Raw genomic sequence first — 17343 nt, forward strand, 5'->3', positions numbered from 1 at the left:
CTGGTATCTTGTGGGGCACACCCTAGAATCCGCCAAGGTGGTTTCCTGTGTGGCACACCCTATAACCCACCAAGGTGGTGCCCTGTGGGGCTCACCCTAGAACCCTCCAAGCTGATGCCCTGTGCAGCACATGGGGAACAAGGTCGCTAAGGCATGTCTTGCCCAGTCATTCACACGCCTCTCACCAATGGTGCTTTGCTTCTAAGGCAGCTCCAGACCTCTTCCACGTACTCCCCTGATTGCAGCCGTACCACACTCCTGCCCCTTCAGGCTGTCTCTGTGCTGCCAACACCACTTCTCTTCCTGAGTCCTCTAAAGCCCACGTTTCATCACTCAGTCCCTGCCACACACCTCCTGCCACAGGGAGCTGGTGTGGCTCTAAGCAGAAGCAGCACCACCAGCATAAAAGCAGCTGGCCATAAGTAGGCTGACTGTGGCGGGTCAGTTATGGTGGAGGACGGTGCGGGGGCACCTTTGGATGTGAAAGCCAACTCATCACCACGCCTTCAAGGGGGATCTTCCTGTTGTGGGAGCTGAGCGTGCCACCTTATCTGGTTCTGTCCATCCTGAGACCTCATCCACAGGTCAGCCACTTTCCCCACCATGGTGTGGGTGGTCAGTCAGGACCCATGGGCACTGGGAGCCATCCAAGGATTCCAAGGGCACTTGGCTGTTCTCCTGGCCCTTCCCTTTACCATTGGCTGGAAATTTATGGTGGCAGGAGTCTGTGGGAACGATGAAGGAGAAGTTCACAGCAGGAAAGAACCTCAAAATCCAAGTCATGACTGCCCTCAGGAGAAAAGCTGGCAAACTACCTCAAACACGCATTAGACTTGGCAAGGCACACTACTGCATGCAAAGAAATTCACGCAAATTCCTGCAAACTAATGAGTGTAAGCACACTCGTGCAAGCAAGTGCACACAGCAATGACAGGGCCCCCTGTTAGGTGCCCCTCCCTGTCCTATCGGTGAGGGTGAGTGCCCACACCCTAGGCCCCACCTACTGCTGTGGATCCCCCTTGGGGACTGTTGCCCAAGCATTGGCCTTGGCCTGATGTATGTAACCTTAGGGCAAAGGAGGCTTCGTGAAGGGGGTGTCGTGGTCACTGAGACCCTGCTAAATGTGCAGGTCATTGTACTGAAGGGATAAGCATGTCCCACAGTCAGGGGGATTCTGCCCCAGGATCTGAGCCCCGGGACTCCTGCCCTGTCACTGAAAACCCATCCACGTTGCTCACACCCTTTCCCTGGCAGCTCTCATGGCACCAATCTGTCCAGGCAGAAAGAAGAGGCTAAGACAAGGCACTCAGAAACAACTCTACCTCCCTGGAATCTCCCAGAGGAGAGCATTCCCAGGTCCCGGGGTGCTGTGGATGCAGCATCGTTCTGAACATGGAGGTGTGGAAGCAGCAGGGCTCCCCTTCCTGCATGAACAGCCAGGCTGCAGTAGGGGTGACTTGCTGCTGCTCTTCCTTCCTGCCGCAGGGCTGGGGAGAGGGCCCGTCATGCTTCCAGCCGTGGCAGCCGGCCCATAGTCCTGAGGGAATGGCCAAGACGCCCTCAGAGACACAGCCCGCCCCCATACCCTCAGCCTTGAGCCGGCTCCCACCCCGTCTCTTCACTTGTGAGGAGGCCAGCCAGCCTTGTCGTCCCAGTGAAGGTCAGGCCTCTGTCACCTGCAGCTGGAGGTGTCCTTCCCTTGGAGTACCATGGCACCCCTGGTCAGTGTCCTTCTCCCAGGACCGTAGGGACCTAGGAGACCTCTCAAAGCTTTAACCCCCCAACTGCCTCTTCTGGGCTGTAGGGGTGGAGGGCAAACAAGCCAGTGGACACAAGATCTTTTACTATTTTCTTGAAATTTGCCTTTTGAAACTTACAGCATGTGTTGGTTCCCCTCCCCCACCCCACCTTTAAAAACTTTGTTAGTTGTTACCTTTTCCTCTGGTTTTTACCTCCTTTGCTCACTGCTTGGGTGTCACTGGAAGGTTCCCACAGACTTCTTTTCCCTTTGGTGACTTCTTGCACATGTTGATTTATCGACTAAGGCAGCAATAGTCCTGGTATAGCTTCTGACCTAATCAATGAAGTGTCAAGATTTTTCCTCTTGTGTTTATGCCCATAAGGACCCACCTTCTGGAACAAGTGTCCAGAACAGTTTATGTCCCTGAGGGGATGCCCTCAGAAGCAGCATCTCACATACAAGCACTCTCCCCACAAACTCAAGGAAGGTCTTTACTGCTGCTGAGTCACTTCAGTCGTGTCCGACTCTCTGTGACCCCATAGACGGCAGCCCACCAGGCACCCCCATCCCTGGGATTCTCCAGGTAAGAACACTGGAGTGGGTTGCCATTTCCTTCTCCAATGCATGAAAGTGAAAAGTGAAAGTGAAGTTGCTCAGTCATGTCTGACTCTTAGCGACTCCATGGACTGCAGCCCACCAGGCTCCTCCATCCATGGGATTTTCCAGGCAAGAGTACTGCAGTGGGGTGCCATGGTCTTTATCACTTGTCAAATCTCACCACATGCTTGACATCTGGTCTACCTCAGTGCAGGCTCTAGGAAACAAGGTCCTAGAGTGGGATTCACTTACGAAGTCTGCAGGGCTGTGGAGAGCCCTGGGCACACACACAGCCCCCACCCTAGGCAAGGTCTCTGACCACCCAAGCAGATGTCATCTCTGTCTTCTCCATCTCCTGAACGCTGTGAGCCAGAATTTCAAGGAGCTGAGACCTCCCTCCCATCACAGCTCACCCAGTGGTCTTCCCCTCTGCCTTGGACACCAAGGCCTGAGAGCCCTTGTAGCTCACTGGCTATTTTAGAAGCAATTGCATGGCTGTGCCCTGACTCTAATGAGGCAGCTGTGTGACCAGGGCAACCCTTCCTCCTGCCTCAGGGGTCAAGTTCTCAACTGGACTCCACACCCTGCTTAGGGCAGCCCATTCAAGAGACACCTTCACACCTTGTGCTCCAGAGTAGGGTAGGTCACCCACCCTCCAGAGTGGTGTGGGTAGAAGACAGGAGACTGACTCAGCATGGCCAGTGGGCCCGGTTCCAGCTGCTCCATCAAGGAGATCCAGACGCGCCACCTGGCAAGTTGCTGGGGCACACGCCTGTAGCATCCTGTCCTTTCTCTGGTTTGAGGAGGGTGGGGGCAGGACGGGATCCCAGAACTCAGCCACGGGATGCCACAGAAGGAGCCCAGCCTGGGCATGAACACGGCCAGTGTGCAAGCTCTGGACCTGCCACCCCTGCACTTACCCAGGCTCTGCACACCATTGCTGGGAAGAGGCAGTTGTGGGGTGGAGAGGGGAGGCAGGCCAGACTCTGAAGGGCTCAAAAAGTCAAAGCCATATCCTGTCACTCGTGGGGGCCAGACAGGGGCAGGGCTGCCGCCCACACAGGGCCCACCACGCTGTGACCTGGCTGATCCTGTGCCAGCAGGGCCCCGGCTGCCTGGGGCTGGAGATGCAAGCCCAGTGAGAGGGCTGGCAGGGCACCGCGGGCACCTCCCCTCCCCCAAGCAGGAACCAGAGACGCAGGAGGGCCACAGCAGTTGTTTCCTGGAGGGCCTGGGGCAGCCACATCCCCCATTTCCTGAAAGGGAGACACGAGGCCCCAGAGCCAAAACCAGGTCTCTCAACAAGCCCCCCATCCTTCAGCCTCTTTGCTCGGCACACAGGTGGTCGTGGTGGTTTAGTCCCTAAGTCGTGTCCGACTCTTTGCGACCCCAAGGACTCTCGCCTGCCAGGCTCCTCTGTCCGTGGGATTCTCCAGGCAGGAATACTGGAGTGGGTTGCCATTCCCTTCTCCAGGGGATCTTCCCGACCCAGGAATCAAACCTGGGTCTTCTGCTTGCAGGCAGATTCTTGACTGACTGGGCGATGGGCACCCAGGTGGATGAATTAAAGCTTAGCTGGCAGTCCAAGTCCCTTTAAGGAGTGGATGTACTTTCTCGCTCATGCTTTCCTTAAGCCTGTGCAGCAGAGTATCTTGCCTGAGAACTGGCCTTTCGTTAGGAGCTAATGATCACACAGCACAATGTCTTACTCATGGAAATGATTTTCTGAGGCTCTATGTTAATGCTTATTGAGTCTTGCCTGGGACCTATTTCTCAAGACTTGTGTCCCTGATTACACAGCAACGGGATAGATCTCACCCAGAGACGTGCCCAGAACTCCCCGGCTAACCTCGTATGAAGTTATCTCAGGACGTGTGCCTTGGGAAAGGGTCTGGTGGAGCTCTTACAACCTTGAGCCATGCTTCTTGCCTGTTCTCAGCAGCCAGTTGCGAAGTATTTAAGACTGAACTAGGCCGGTACTCTCCTACCCTCTCCTGATGTCTGTCAGAAGCTCTTTCTGTCACTTTCACTTCAATAAAACTCTACACAAAGCTCTAGTGACTGAGACTGTCTCTGGTCCCAGAGTTGAATCTTCACCTTCGGAGACCGCAAAGGAGCCCGGCGGCACTGTTCAGCACGCACGCTAAGCAGCCACAGGTCACCTTTCAACCCAACCACAAAACGACCAGCCATTCTCCTCCTTCACAAGGCCCAGCCTCTAGTCGTGGCCTCAGCTGGACTCAGACACAGAGACTTCCCAACATGCTGTCCACTCACCCCCTCCCTCAGCAAGCCTCCAGGGCATGGTCGCTCCCCCCAGTCCAAGCCATATCTGTGCCCTTCTCTCCCACCCCCAACAGTGGTCCAAGGCCGAGCATGCCCACCACGCTCACACCCGCCCCCCCTCCCCGAGGGCCCATATGTGGTGCACCCGTGGGTTCCTGCACCCCAGCCCCAGCTTTGATGCTGTTGAGGGCAGGCCCCCTCCCCTCCAGCCCCCAGGGTGCATGCAGTCTGGAGGGAGAGTGATCCTCTCTTTGAAACCATCATGCCCCTCCCCTCGCACCTGCCCAAATGCTGGGGGCATTTAGAGCTGAACCTCCTCCCCCCAGCCGTGGGGGCACCCCGTGGTCCAGCATGCAGTGCAGCTGCAGCCCCTGGATGCCAGTCCCATGGAGGCCAGTGAGAGGTGGAGTTAAAAAGGGCTTCTGCCAGCTTCACAGCCACGGCCAGAGAGAGCCCCTGACAGACCCCCAGGGCCAGCCACCCAGAGGGCCAGCAACAGCCCAGGCCCGCCCCCCACCCACTGCCCCCACGGGCCTTTCTCCAGCTGAGAACACAGCTCCAGTGCGGGTGGACACAAGACAGCTCGAATCTGCCCTCATTTCCAGAAGAGAAGGGACCCAGTGCAGGCCACCTTCGGCACCATGAGGATCACTAACAGAGACAGACTCTGTGTGTCCAGCCCAGGAATGACCATGGGGATCTGTGGGCAGGGTTCCCCAAGGGGCTCCGTGGCTGACCCCCGCAGCCCCAGCTCGCCCGCGGCCAGCCCTCAGGGTTTTGGCCAAGCCAGGAACCACAGTGGAACTCGGTGGGGCCACAGAGATTGACAACTTTACAAAAACCCCTGAGCAGAGTGGCCCCAGGGAAGCCAGGGGGTCTCACTCTGAGGGTTCCCTGTCAGCGCACACGGGGTCAGATCAGCCAGGAGCCTGAAGGCACTGGAGAAGAGCCACCTGGGCTGACGGTGAAGGGGCCTCCCAGGCGGGCACGGAGCCTGGCCCAGCCCAGGCAAGGGGCCAGGTCCCCAAGGCCTGGAGTGCAGGGAGTCCAGGGAATCAGGGGTTGAGGCGGCGAGCCTCGGGAGGGGCAGGAAGCATGTGACCTCATGGGAACAAAGCAGATCAGGAGACAGCAGACACTCAAATCCCAGACCAGGGGCCTGAGGCGGGCAGGTGCTTGTGGGGTGGGGGGCAAGTGTCTTCAGGAAGACAGACTTGCAGGTCCTGGGGGCTCCCTGGGGACCCTGGGTGGGTTTCCGTGCTCCCAGCACGGGGCCAGCCCACTGTGACTATGCTGACTTCCATCTCTGTGGCCAGGCTGCCCTGGGCACCGTCTCCTCAGCTGAATCTGGTGTCTAGTGTCCAAGTCAGGGGACAGTGGGACTTGGGTGGACTTGGGATGTGAGTCAGGGCCAGCAAGGAGGTAGGGTGTGTTTTTGTGGAAAAGAAGCAACAGAATGGAAGCCATGCTGCTGGGACTTGGATCTCTGGGGCCAGCGCACCCCGGTCACCATGTCCTTGGGGAGTGTCTCCCTTGCAGCACTGCCTGGGCCTCAGGCAGTTCCCTGGGGTCCGTGCAGCCCCACCGTGCCCTGAGCAAGGCAGGGTCCTGGTCCAACGGGGTCGCGCCCTTGGATCTGCCGGAGCCCCTGGAGGTGAGCCAGCTGAGGCCTGAGCGGAGGACAGGAGCTGGCTGGGCGGGAGGAAACGTGGGCAGAGCCCGACGGGGCAGGGTCTGTGCAGTGAGGGCAGGGGAGACCGGGCCTGGCCTCCCTAGGGTTCATGTCTTGGGGGCAGCCAGGACTGTGTCCCTCAGCAATGCTTTTGACTCCTGGGGCCAGCGCGCCCCGGTCTCCATCTCCTCAGGTGAGACGGCTCTGTGCCCGCTCCGTCCTGGGCCGGGGAAGATGTCTCCAGGGGCCCCTTGGTGTGGGGCAGACCCTCCGTGGTCCCTGGGGGATCTGCGTCTGAGGCCGTTTGCCTCTCTGCCCTGTTGAGGTGGTGCCTCTGCCTGTGGAACACTGGCTTTGCGTGGGGGCAGAGGACGCCAGGCCTTGGGTTTTTGCACAGCCCCTAGCGGGGCCCACGGCACTGTGACTATGTCGATGCCTGGGGCCCAGGACTCCTGGTCACCGTCTCCTCAGGTGAGTCCTCAACAGCCCTCTCTCCTCACTCTCTCTCAGGGTTTTGGTGCACTTTGGGGAAAATCGAGGGTGTCGGGTCTAAGGGGCCTGGGGCAGCCGGGGGTCTGAAACACTGAGGGCCCAAGGGTCCAGGCTTACAGCACCGAGGAGCAGAGGCTCCAGGCACCCTCTCCTCCTGGGCTCTGTAACCAGGGCTTTCTCTGGGGGCCTCAGCCACCCTTGGGCTCTGGACTCCCAAGGTCCCAGCTGTGCTGGCCTCATGAGGCGACAGGTGAGGTGGTCCGGAGGCCTCAGCCGGCCACGAGCTCTTGCCTGGGGTCCCAGCATCATTGTCACAGTGTAACAACTGGCTCAAGCACTGGGGTCGGGAAGCCTGGGCACTGTCTGCTCAGCTGAGCCCTCACCACCCCACTTCACTGCACCCGGGGAGACCCAGGGTGTCAGAGATCCAGGGGCATTCTGGAGGTCAAGAAAGGGAGCTGGGGAGAGGGTTCTGGTGACAGGCAGAGCCAGACCTCCTCACCCCAAGGACACCACGATGTGGGTACGAGGTGGCTCCTTTGGCGGGTCTGGCTGGCTGACTTGAGCAGGACCAGGGGCTTCCGTCGCTTTCTGGGGCAGGCGGCTGCTCGAGGCTGGACTTAGGAGTCTGTGGTTCACGGTCAGCCGGCCCAGGCAGGCAGTGGTCTGCCTCTGGGGACCAGAATGGGACATAGTGTCTCTGGCAGAGTCAGGGTCACACACAAGTGACTTTGACCGACGGCTTCCCTGTGGCGCCTGGAGATGGCGTGGGGGCCCGGGCGCCTCGAGCCTTGCCAGGCTCCCGAGGTTTTTGTTGGGCGAGGCTGGCGATATCACCACTGTGATTACTATAGTATATATGTTTGCGGCCGAGGGATCGAGGTCACCGTCTCCTCAGGTAAGAGCGGCCCATCCAGGGCCTTTGCTTTATCTCATTTCGTGGGATTTTTCTGAGCATCACTGTCTGGTCCTCTGATGTGTCCTTGTCCCCTCCTCCCCGGGGGGACTCGGTAGACTGGCCAGGAGGGGACCAGCTGCCCTATGCATTTCAGAGTCTCTATTTTCTGATGCCTTTAAAAAATCAGAATCTCATTGGCATTCAGAGGGGGCTTGGGCGGGAAGGGCCACCAGTGGGGGAGGCCCAGGCCCCCCTTGGCAGCAGGGCAGCTTGGGATGCGGTGGAAGGCAACTTGCCACGGTCCTAGCATCTGCAGAGGAGCATGTCTGGATAATTAGGGCCTCAGGAACGCTGCCCGCGGTGGGCACAGAGAACGCCCTCCTCGGGTGAGGTGTGTTCTGCACTAGACTGTGTTTAAAATTCTTTATTGGGTAGGAAGAGAATTGTCTAGGTGAGGACGGACATGCAGTGTCCCGATCGTGGCGAGAGAGGGGAGCCCGGGGAGGTGACGGGCGCTGGGCTTTGTGAGGCCACTCTAAAAGAGAAAGGCCGTTCGCCAGAGGAGGTGTGCTTGCGAACACCAAGACAGGGCATCTCTGAAGCGATTCCTGATAGTCTGGAAAATTGAAACTTTAAAAAGAAATGTTTAAAGTATTTTAAATTTTTATCATTTAATTAACAACCGCAAATCATGGCTTTGGAGAGTTGAGACGGGTACAAGTTTGGCCAAAAAGTACTAACTAGGTTCCATCGGCCCTCGGCCCCAATTCAGGGCTGTTTTGAGAATAATAAATTCAGCTTATTTTTTTAATGTAATTGATGGTGCAGAGTTAGTCAAGATGGCCACGGGCAGGACTGACCACCTGCTGCAGGTGGCAGGAAGCTGAGAGTCTGTTTTTGGAAGCAAGAAAACACAGTTGGTAAATTTATAGCTTCTGGTTCCCAAAAGGTGGTTTGCGGCTGGTTTTGCCCAGCCCCACAGAACCGAAAGTGTTCCCCTGAGCGGAGCAACACCTGGCTAATTTGCATTTCTAAAACAAGGCGCAGATGCTGACCGAAACTGGAAGGTTCCTCTTTTAACTATTTGAATTTACTTCAGCTTTAGCTTATCGACTGCTCACTTATATTCATTTTCAAAGTCGATCTTTAAGAAATTAATTTGTCTCAGGTGCATTTTATCAATGCAATCGTATGCTCTTTAATGAGTTACTCCTTCAAGGTAGTTAAGCTGAGACCGTGCGCATGCCGTGTGCACTGAGTGTGCTCACAATCGTAGCTGGCCGGCTCCCTCCCGGCGATGAAGCAGCTTTCTCAGTGCAGCTCCCTCACTGCAGAATGTTCAGGGCCGCCTTTCAGGTACCCATCTCAGGACAGACTTGGGTGAAACGGGGGCATTCGTCGTGAGTTACTCTGCTACACTACTAGCTGGGCGATTGAGAGGATGCCTGGTGGGGTGGGAGTCAGTGGGGCCTGGGACCGCCCGCAGCTGGGGACGTGCGGGCCTGGCCTCTGCCGCCAGGCCAGTGGGCAGGTCACGAGTTAGCACACTGAAGGGATTCGGAGGAATCCACCCAGGTCAGAGAGCCCACAGGACATGCCAGGGACTAGGCGCCGAGCTGTGAGGGGCAGGAGCCGGTGCAGCCAGACTCGCTGCCCCGGGACGTTTGTATGAGTTGTTTTTGTTTCTACTTGAAAGGGAATCTGTCTTTACCTACTGCCTGCGATGCCGGGGTGCTTCACACCCACAGGGACCACTTCCTGCGTCCACACTTAGGTGTTCAATGCAGCTTTGGGGTTCAGATGGTCTCTGTTTGCTAGAGAGTATCCTCTTTCTCAGCAGAACTTTGTGATAAAGACAGAATTGGGAGCAGGTTCAGATAAGATGCATTTCCCGTGGTTTTTAATGAGGACATTGGCCAGAGAGCAGTTAGTCACCAGGACTCTTTTAGACTCGGGGCGGGATCTCAGGCCCACGGCACGTGCCCAGGAGGCCAGGACCCAGGGACGTGTGCCCAGGCTCTCCTCTCCCAGAGAAGCAGCGCTGCCTGCTCAGCAGAGACAGGGCCTCTGTCTGAGGGTGGCAAGCGTGTCTCAGCCTGTGAGATGCAGTAGGGAAGCTAAAGTCGTCACGATGCTTTTCACCCAGAGTGGAGGGTGGTGGTGACTGACGGCTGGGAGAAGGGCCGGCTGGGCCTGGTGTGGGGATGGAGGCATCGGGCACCCAGGAGAAGCAGGAAGAGGCTGGAAGGGGTGAGCCCAGCTGGGCAGCGTCCGCAGACCAGGGGCTTTAGCCGAGGCCACGGGTCCGGGATCTGACCCTTTCTCGTCAGGACCACTGGGCTTTCACGTCTGTGAGGGCAGCCCGGGCCACCGACAGCAGGTGAGCTGGTCTGGGCTGAACTTAGCTGAGCCAGGTTGGGCTGGGCTGAGCTGCACTGAGCTGCGCTGGGCTGAGCTGGGTTGAGCTGGGCTGAGCAGAGCTGGGCAGAGTGGGTGAGCTGGGCTGAGCTGAGCTAAACTGGAGTGGGTGAGCTGGGCTGGGCTGGGCTGGGCTGGGTTGAGCTGGGCTGGGCTGGGCTGGGCTAGGTTAGGTTGAGCTGGGCTGAGCTGGGCTATGCTGGGTTGGGCTGGGCTGAGTGGGGCTGGGCGGAGTGGGTGAGCTGGGCTGAGCTGGATTAGGCTGAGTTGAGCGGAGCTGGGCAGAGTGGGTGAGCTGGGCTGAGCTGGGTTAGGCTGAGTTGAGCTAGGCTCAGCTGGGCTGCGCTGAGCTGCACTGAGCTGAGCTGGGCTGGGCTGGGCTGGGCTGAGCGGAGCTGGGAGGAGTGGGTGAGCTGAGCTAAGCTGGGTTAGGCTGAGTTGAGCTGGGCTTAGCTGGGCTGGGCTGAGCGGAGCTGGGAGGAGTGGGTGAGCTGAGCTAAGCTGGGTTAGGCTGAGTTGAGCTGGACTCAGCTGGGCTGCGCTTAGTTGGGCTGGGCTGAGCAGGGCTGAGCAGAGCTGGGCGGAGTGGGTGAGCTGGGCTGAGCTGGGTTAGGCTGGGCTGAGCTGGGTTAGGCTGCGATGAGCTGGGCTGAATGGAGCTGGGCGGAGTGGGTGAGCTGGGCTGAGCTGGGCTGGGCTGAGCTGGGCAGAGTGGGTGAGCTGGGCTGAGCTGGGTTGGGCTGAGTTGAGATAAGCTCAGCTCGGCTGAGCTGGGCAGAGTGGGTGAGCTGGACTGAGCTGAGCTGGGCTGGGCTGAGCTGGGCAGAGCAGAGCTGGGCAGAGTGGGTGAGCTGGGCTACACTGGGCTGGGCTGAGCTGCACTGAGCTGGGCTGGGCTGAGCTGGGCTGAGCGGAGCTGGGAGGAGTGGGTGAGCTGGGCTAAGCTGGGTTAGGCTGAGTTGAGCTGGACTCAGCTGGGCTGCGCTTAGCTGGGCTGGGCTGAGCAGAGCTGGGCGGAGTGGGTGAGCTGGGCTGAGCTGGGTTAGGCTGAGCTGGGCTGGGCTGAGCGGAGCTGGGCAGAGTGGGTGAGCTGGGTTGGGCTGGGCTGCGCTGAGCTGGGCTGAGCGGAGCTGGGCAGAGTGGGTGAGCTGGGCTGAGCTGGGTTAGGCTGAGCTGAGCGGAGCTGGGCGGAGTGGGTGAGCTGGGTTAGGCTGGGCTGGGCTGGGCTGGGCAGAGTGGGTGAGCTGGACTGAGCTGAGCTGGGCTGGGCTGACCTGGGCTGAGCAGAGCTGGGCGGAGTGGGTGAGCTGGGCTGGGTTGGGCTGGGCTGAGCTGAGCTAAGCTGAACTGGGCTGGGTTGAGCTGGGTGGAGTGGGTGAGCTGGGCTGAGCTGGGTTGAGCTGGGCTGAGCTGAATGGAGTGGCTGAGCTGGGTTGAGCTGGGCAGAGTGGGTGAGCTGGGCTGAGCTAGGTGGAGTGGGTGAGCTGAGCTGAGCTGAATGGAGTGGCTGAGCTGAGCTGGGTTGAGCTGGGCAGAGTGGGTGAGCTGGGCTGAGCTGGGTGGAGTGGGTGCGCTTGGCTGAGCTAGGCTGAGCTGGGTTGAGCTGGGCTGAGCTGAATGGAGTATCTGAGCTGGGCTGAGGGGGGCTGAGCTGGGCCGAGTGTGTGGGCTGGGCTGGGCTGGGCTTAGTTGGGTTGACCTGGGCTGAGCTGAGCTGGGCTTGGTTGAGCTGGGCTGAGCTTGGCTGAGCTTTGCTGGGCTGAGCTGGGCAGAGTGGGTGAGCTGGGCTGGGTTGGGTTGAGCTGGCCTGAGCTGGGTTGAGCTGGCCTGAGCTGGGCTGAGTGGGTGAGCTGGGCTGAGCTGGGCTGGGCTGGGCTGAGCTGGGGTGAGCTGGGCTGGGCTGGGCTGGGCTGGGCTGGGCTGGGTGGGTGAGCTGGGCTGGGCTGGGCTGGGCTGAGGTGAGCTGGGCTGGGCTGGGTTGAGCTGGCCTGAGCTGGGCAGAGTGGGTGAGCTGGGCTGAACTGAGCTGAGCTGGGTTGAGCAAGGCTGTGTTGAGCTGGGCAGAGTGGGTGAGCTAGGCTGAGCTGGGCTGAGCTGGACTGAGCTCGGCTGAACTGAGCTGAGTTGAGTTGGGCTGAGCTGGCCTGGGCTGGGCTGAGCTGGGCTAAACTGAGCTGAGCTGGGTTGAGCTGGGCTGGGTTGAGCTGGGCTGTGTTGAGCTGGGCAGAGTGGGTGAGCTAGGCTGGGCTGGGCCGTGCTGGCAGAGTGGGTGAGCTGGGCTGAGCTGGGTTGAGCTGAGCTGAGCTGGGCTGAACTGAGCTGCGCTGTGTTGAGCTGCGCAGATTGGGTGAGCTAGGCTGAGCTGGGCTGAACTGAGCTGAGCTGGGCTGTTTTAAGCTGGGCAGAGTGGGTGAGCTAGGCTGAGCTGGGCTGAGCTGGGTGGAGTGGGTGAGCTGGGCTGAGCTGAGCTGGGCAGAACTGGGCTTAGCTGGCTGAGCAGGTGAGCTGGGCTGAGAGGGTTGAGCTGAGCTGAGCTGAGCTGGGTTGAGCTGGCCTGGATTGGGCTGATCTGGATTGAACTGGGCTGAACTGAGCTGAGCTGGGCTGAGCTGGTCTGGGCTAGCCTGGGTTTAACCGGGGTATGCTGGGTTAACCATGGTGGGCTGAGACTGGGTGAACAGAAGGGAACCCACTGAGCTGGCTTGACTTGGGCAAATTGTTGAGATGCTTTGGGTCCATTTAACCTCCACTGAGGCTGGTGGGTCTAGATGGACTGAGCTGACCCCACTGGACTGTTCTGGTCAACAGTGGGCTGGCCTCAGTGATCTGATTGTGCTGAGGACTGGGGGCCTGAGTGTGTATCAGTCTTATTGATGACCCCAGACCCCCAGGGCAGGCCCCAGGAGGCTAATCGCGGGCAGTGAGGGTGGGCTGGCAGGGCTGAGTGTGCCCTCCGCTCCACTGTCCCAGAGAGAAGGTGGAGCTGCCCACACCCCCGACCAGCAGGATGCCTCTCACCCCCCTCTTCTCCTGTGTCCTCTCTCGGGTCCCCAGAAGGTGAATCACACCCGAGAGTCTTCCCCCTGGTGTCCTGCGTGAGCTCCCCATCCGATGAGAGCACGGTGGCCCTGGGCTGCCTGGCCCGGGACTTCGTGCCCAATTCAGTCAGCTTCTCCTGGAAGTTCAACAACAGCACAGTCAGCAGCGAGAGATTCTGGACCTTCCCCGAAGTCCTGAGGGACGGCTTGTGGTCGGCCTCCTCTCAGGTGGTCCTGCCCTCCTCGAGCGCCTTTCAAGGGCCGGATGACTACCTGGTGTGCGAAGTCCAGCACCCCAAGGGAGGAAAGACCGTCAGCACCGTGAGGGTGGGCCCTGCAAGTGAGTCAGGTACGTCCCGTGGTTGGGTGCGGGGGGAGGGTCCAGGCCCCGCTGACCCCTTGTCCTTCTCTGCAGAGGCGGAAGTGCTGTCCCCCGTCGTGAGTGTCTTTGTCCCGCCTCGCAACAGCCTCTCTGGTGACGGCAATAGCAAGTCCAGCCTCATCTGCCAGGCCACGGACTTCAGCCCCAAACAGATCTCCTTGTCCTGGTTTCGTGATGGAAAGCGGATAGTGTCTGGCATTTCTGAAGGCCAGGTGGAGACTGTGCAGTCCTCACCCATAACTTTCAGGGCCTACAGCATGCTGACCATCACGGAGAGAGACTGGCTCAGCCAGAACGTGTACACCTGCCAGGTGGAACACAACAAGGAAACCTTCCAGAAGAACATGTCCTCCTCATGTGATGTTGGTGAGTGCAGCCCTGGGGGGCGGGCGCTCACCCTCAGGTCTGCAGACACCGCCCCAGACCTGCCAGCTGCTCCCTGAGCCTTGGCTTCCCAGAGCGGCCAAGGGCAGGAGGGGCTGTGCAGGGCGGCTGGGGGCCGGCACTCCTCCAACAGGGCCCCAGGTTCACAGGGGACTCAGCCAAGTGGGCCCTGCTCTTTGGGCGGACCTCTCCCTTCACCTGATTTCACTCCAAGCAACTCTCTCCTACCTCCAGCACCACCATCTCCCATTGGGGTCTTCACCATCCCCCCATCCTTCGCCGACATCTTCCTCACAAAGTCAGCCAAGCTGTCCTGTCTGGTCACAAACCTGGCCTCCTATGATGGCCTGAACATCAGCTGGTCCCGTCAGAACGGCAAGGCCCTGGAGACCCACACGTATTTTGAGCGACACCTCAACGACACCTTCAGCGCCCGGGGTGAGGCCTCGGTCTGCTCGGAGGACTGGGAGTCCGGAGAGGAGTTCACGTGCACAGTGGCCCACTCGGACCTGCCCTTCCCAGAAAAGAACACCGTCTCCAAGCCCAAAGGTAGGCCCTGCCCTGCCCCTGCCCTCCACCCCAGACCCTCCCACGGCTTCTGCGTTCTGAGGACAGCAGGCAGGGCCAGCAGAGGACCCACGCTCCCCGATCTCACCACTGTGACCCCCTCCCCCACCCAGACGTCGCCATGAAACCGCCGTCTGTGTACCTGCTGCCTCCAACGCGGGAACAGCTGAGCCTGCGGGAGTCGGCCTCCGTCACCTGCCTGGTGAAGGGCTTCGCGCCCGCAGACGTGTTCGTGCAGTGGCTGCAGAGGGGGGAGCCCGTGACCAAGAGCAAGTACGTGACCAGCAGCCCGGCGCCCGAGCCCCAGGACCCCAGCGTGTACTTTGTGCACAGCATCCTGACGGTGGCCGAGGAGGACTGGAGCAAAGGGGAGACCTACACCTGCGTCGTGGGCCACGAGGCCCTGCCCCACATGGTCACCGAGCGGACCGTGGACAAGTCCACCGGTAAACCCACCCTGTACAACGTGTCCCTGGTCCTGTCTGACACAGCCAGCACCTGCTACTGATGCCTGGTCAGAGCCCCCGGGTGACCGTCGCTGTGTGTGTGCATGAGTGCAGACTAACCGTGTCGGTGCGCGAGATGCTGCACTCTATAAAAATTAGAAATAAAAAGATCCATTCAAAGCTGCTGGTTGTGAGTGAGCAAAGCTCTCCCTGCTAGGCCCATGGCTGTCTGCCCTCACCTTGCAGACCACCTCCATCATCCGCACCCCCACCTCCCCATTCGCTTCCAACCCACGCCCAGGAGCCCCGGTGCTCCTTGTGGGACGCTCACAGCAGGCCGAGCCCATGCTCACTGTGCCTCGAGTCGCGTCCATGGCCACACTGGGGGCACACGGGTGTGCAACACACACACATGCACAGTCACATACATACATGCAGAGAGACACATGTGTGCACACACATGCACGGACACGCAGACAGCACACACATGGACAGAGACCTGGGCACACGTGACACAGACATGTATGTGATGGACCTGGGTGAGCAGGCACACACACATGGACACATGAACATGTGGACACACAGACACATGTACACGCGCACTCACACGCAAGTGCACACAGTCACTCATAGGCACATGCACATGGGCACTCACAGACACACACGCATGAGGACGAGTCATACACATGTAGACACACATGCACAGATGTACACACGCTCATGCACACATGAATGCACTGCACATACCCAGGCTCACACGCTCGGATCCCAGCCCTTGCACACCCGTGCTCACTCAGTGCCCTGTCTGGCGGGGTCCCTCTGCACCACGCCCGTGCTCTGCTTGTCCCTCTGTCTCAGCTGGGAGGTACATCTGGAGGCCGGCCCAGCCCCGCAGAGGGCCACTCTGGGCCTGGCCGGAGGCAGCTCCTCAGGAAACTCATGGCCCCTGTCCAGGAGGGATGCTTCTCCCAATCCAGGCCCTTGTGAAGGTGGCAGGGCCCCAGCTCTCCCCTTTCCCTGTGAAGAGACAGAGTCAGGTGTGTCCTGACAGAGCAGGCCATGCCTGGGAGGCCCCCCTTGGAGTAGGCAGCTGCAGGGCCACGCATGAACCTGGAGTGGTGGGCACTGAGCCGACGGGCGAGCGGGTCTCCTCTGCCGCCCACACCAGTGCCCCTTCAGGCTGACTCCCGACCTCCCCTACACTCCTGGCTCTTTAGGGACCAAGGGCCCATCAGTGTAGCGACTGCAGACCTAGGTGACTGTCCTCAGCCTTTGTCCCAGCGTCACTCTCCCTGGGTCTCAGATGTCTATCTGACCTCCTGATCCCACAGCTGTGAGTCCTGCACTCCAGGCCCCAGCCAGGGCCCCACAAGGCCTCTCTCGTACATGCCATGGCTCCAAGACAGAGACAGATGGAGGCTAGAGGGATGGGCCCCTTGGCACAGGCAGCCATCTGCCCCCAGGGCTTGTCCTCACTGGCTGGGAACCCCAAACACCAGAGACAGGACGCCCCACCACCGCTGTCAGCCCCAAGTGGCCCTGAGTCCTCCAGAGGGGTCGAGGACACTGGGCCACTCCCCCACCTCCAGCCCAGCGAGACCCCACCCTTGTGTGTACGCGTGTGCTCTGTCTCGCTCTGTGCCACCCCGGCGCTCCTAGGGCCAGGCACTCGGGGCCACTGCTCGGCTCAGCCTCAGCCACGCTCTGCCCCTGCAGGCTGTGGAATTGGGCGCCCAGGGGCCTACCAGGCCTGGCCAAGACGCTGCCTGACAAGGCCTGGAGCTCCCAGCTGCCCCAGGGGTGCCGGGGAGGCAGGCACACGCCTGCTCGCCTGCCCGCTCGCTTCTGCAGTCCCCCAACCCTTCTGATGGGTCAGGGCGGCCGAGGGGGGCCAGGCCGGGCTCTGCGGGCAGCTCAGCCGTGCTGACCACCGTGCCCTATCTCCCACAGAGGGGGAGGTGAGCGCCGAGGAGGAAGGCTTTGAGAACCTCAACACCATGGCCTCCACCTTCATCGTGCTCTTCCTCCTGAGCCTCTTCTACAGCACCACGGTCACCCTGTTCAAGGTAGGCCGCCTGGTCCCGGGGAGGGGGTGAGGCCACAGAGCCCCGGGGCCGCAGACCCCCAGCGCCCACGCACGCACTCACGCTGTCTCTGTCGCCTGCAGGTGAAGTGACGGCCAGCCAAGAACATGGGGCACCAGAGACGGAACACGAGGGGCTGCCTTGGGGCCGGGTCCCTGGCCTATGTGGCTTGTCCGCTTGTACTGAAATTTTCCCTGCGTCCTCTCCAGCTTCAAGCTGTAAAAAACTGGCTTTTCTCGGAGCAGCTGAGTGCCATGGCCAAGCATGGAGCCTGCAGTAATAGGCTCCACCTCGCCCTACTTTGCAATGTCGCATTTGTGGCCTTGAAATAAACAAGT

At 60.1% G+C, this 17343-nt stretch overlaps 1 gene segment (V, D, J or C); it reads left to right on the forward strand.

Annotated features, from left to right (window-relative positions):
• Positions 1-6619: 6619 nt before the first annotated feature.
• LOC147348823 (Ig mu chain C region secreted form-like) lies at positions 6620-15101 on the forward strand. The segment is given in 5 exon segments: positions 6620-6767; positions 13159-13491; positions 13558-13890; positions 14143-14457; positions 14589-15101. Coding segments are annotated over 3 exon segments (819 nt in total).
• The last annotated feature ends 2242 nt before the right edge of the window (positions 15102-17343 follow it).

Source organism: Bos grunniens, chromosome 21 (assembly GCF_055505025.1).
Source record: "Bos grunniens cultivar Pamir isolate PY7600 chromosome 21, Bosgru_T2T1.0, whole genome shotgun sequence".
Lineage (NCBI taxonomy): Eukaryota > Metazoa > Chordata > Mammalia > Artiodactyla > Bovidae > Bos > Bos grunniens.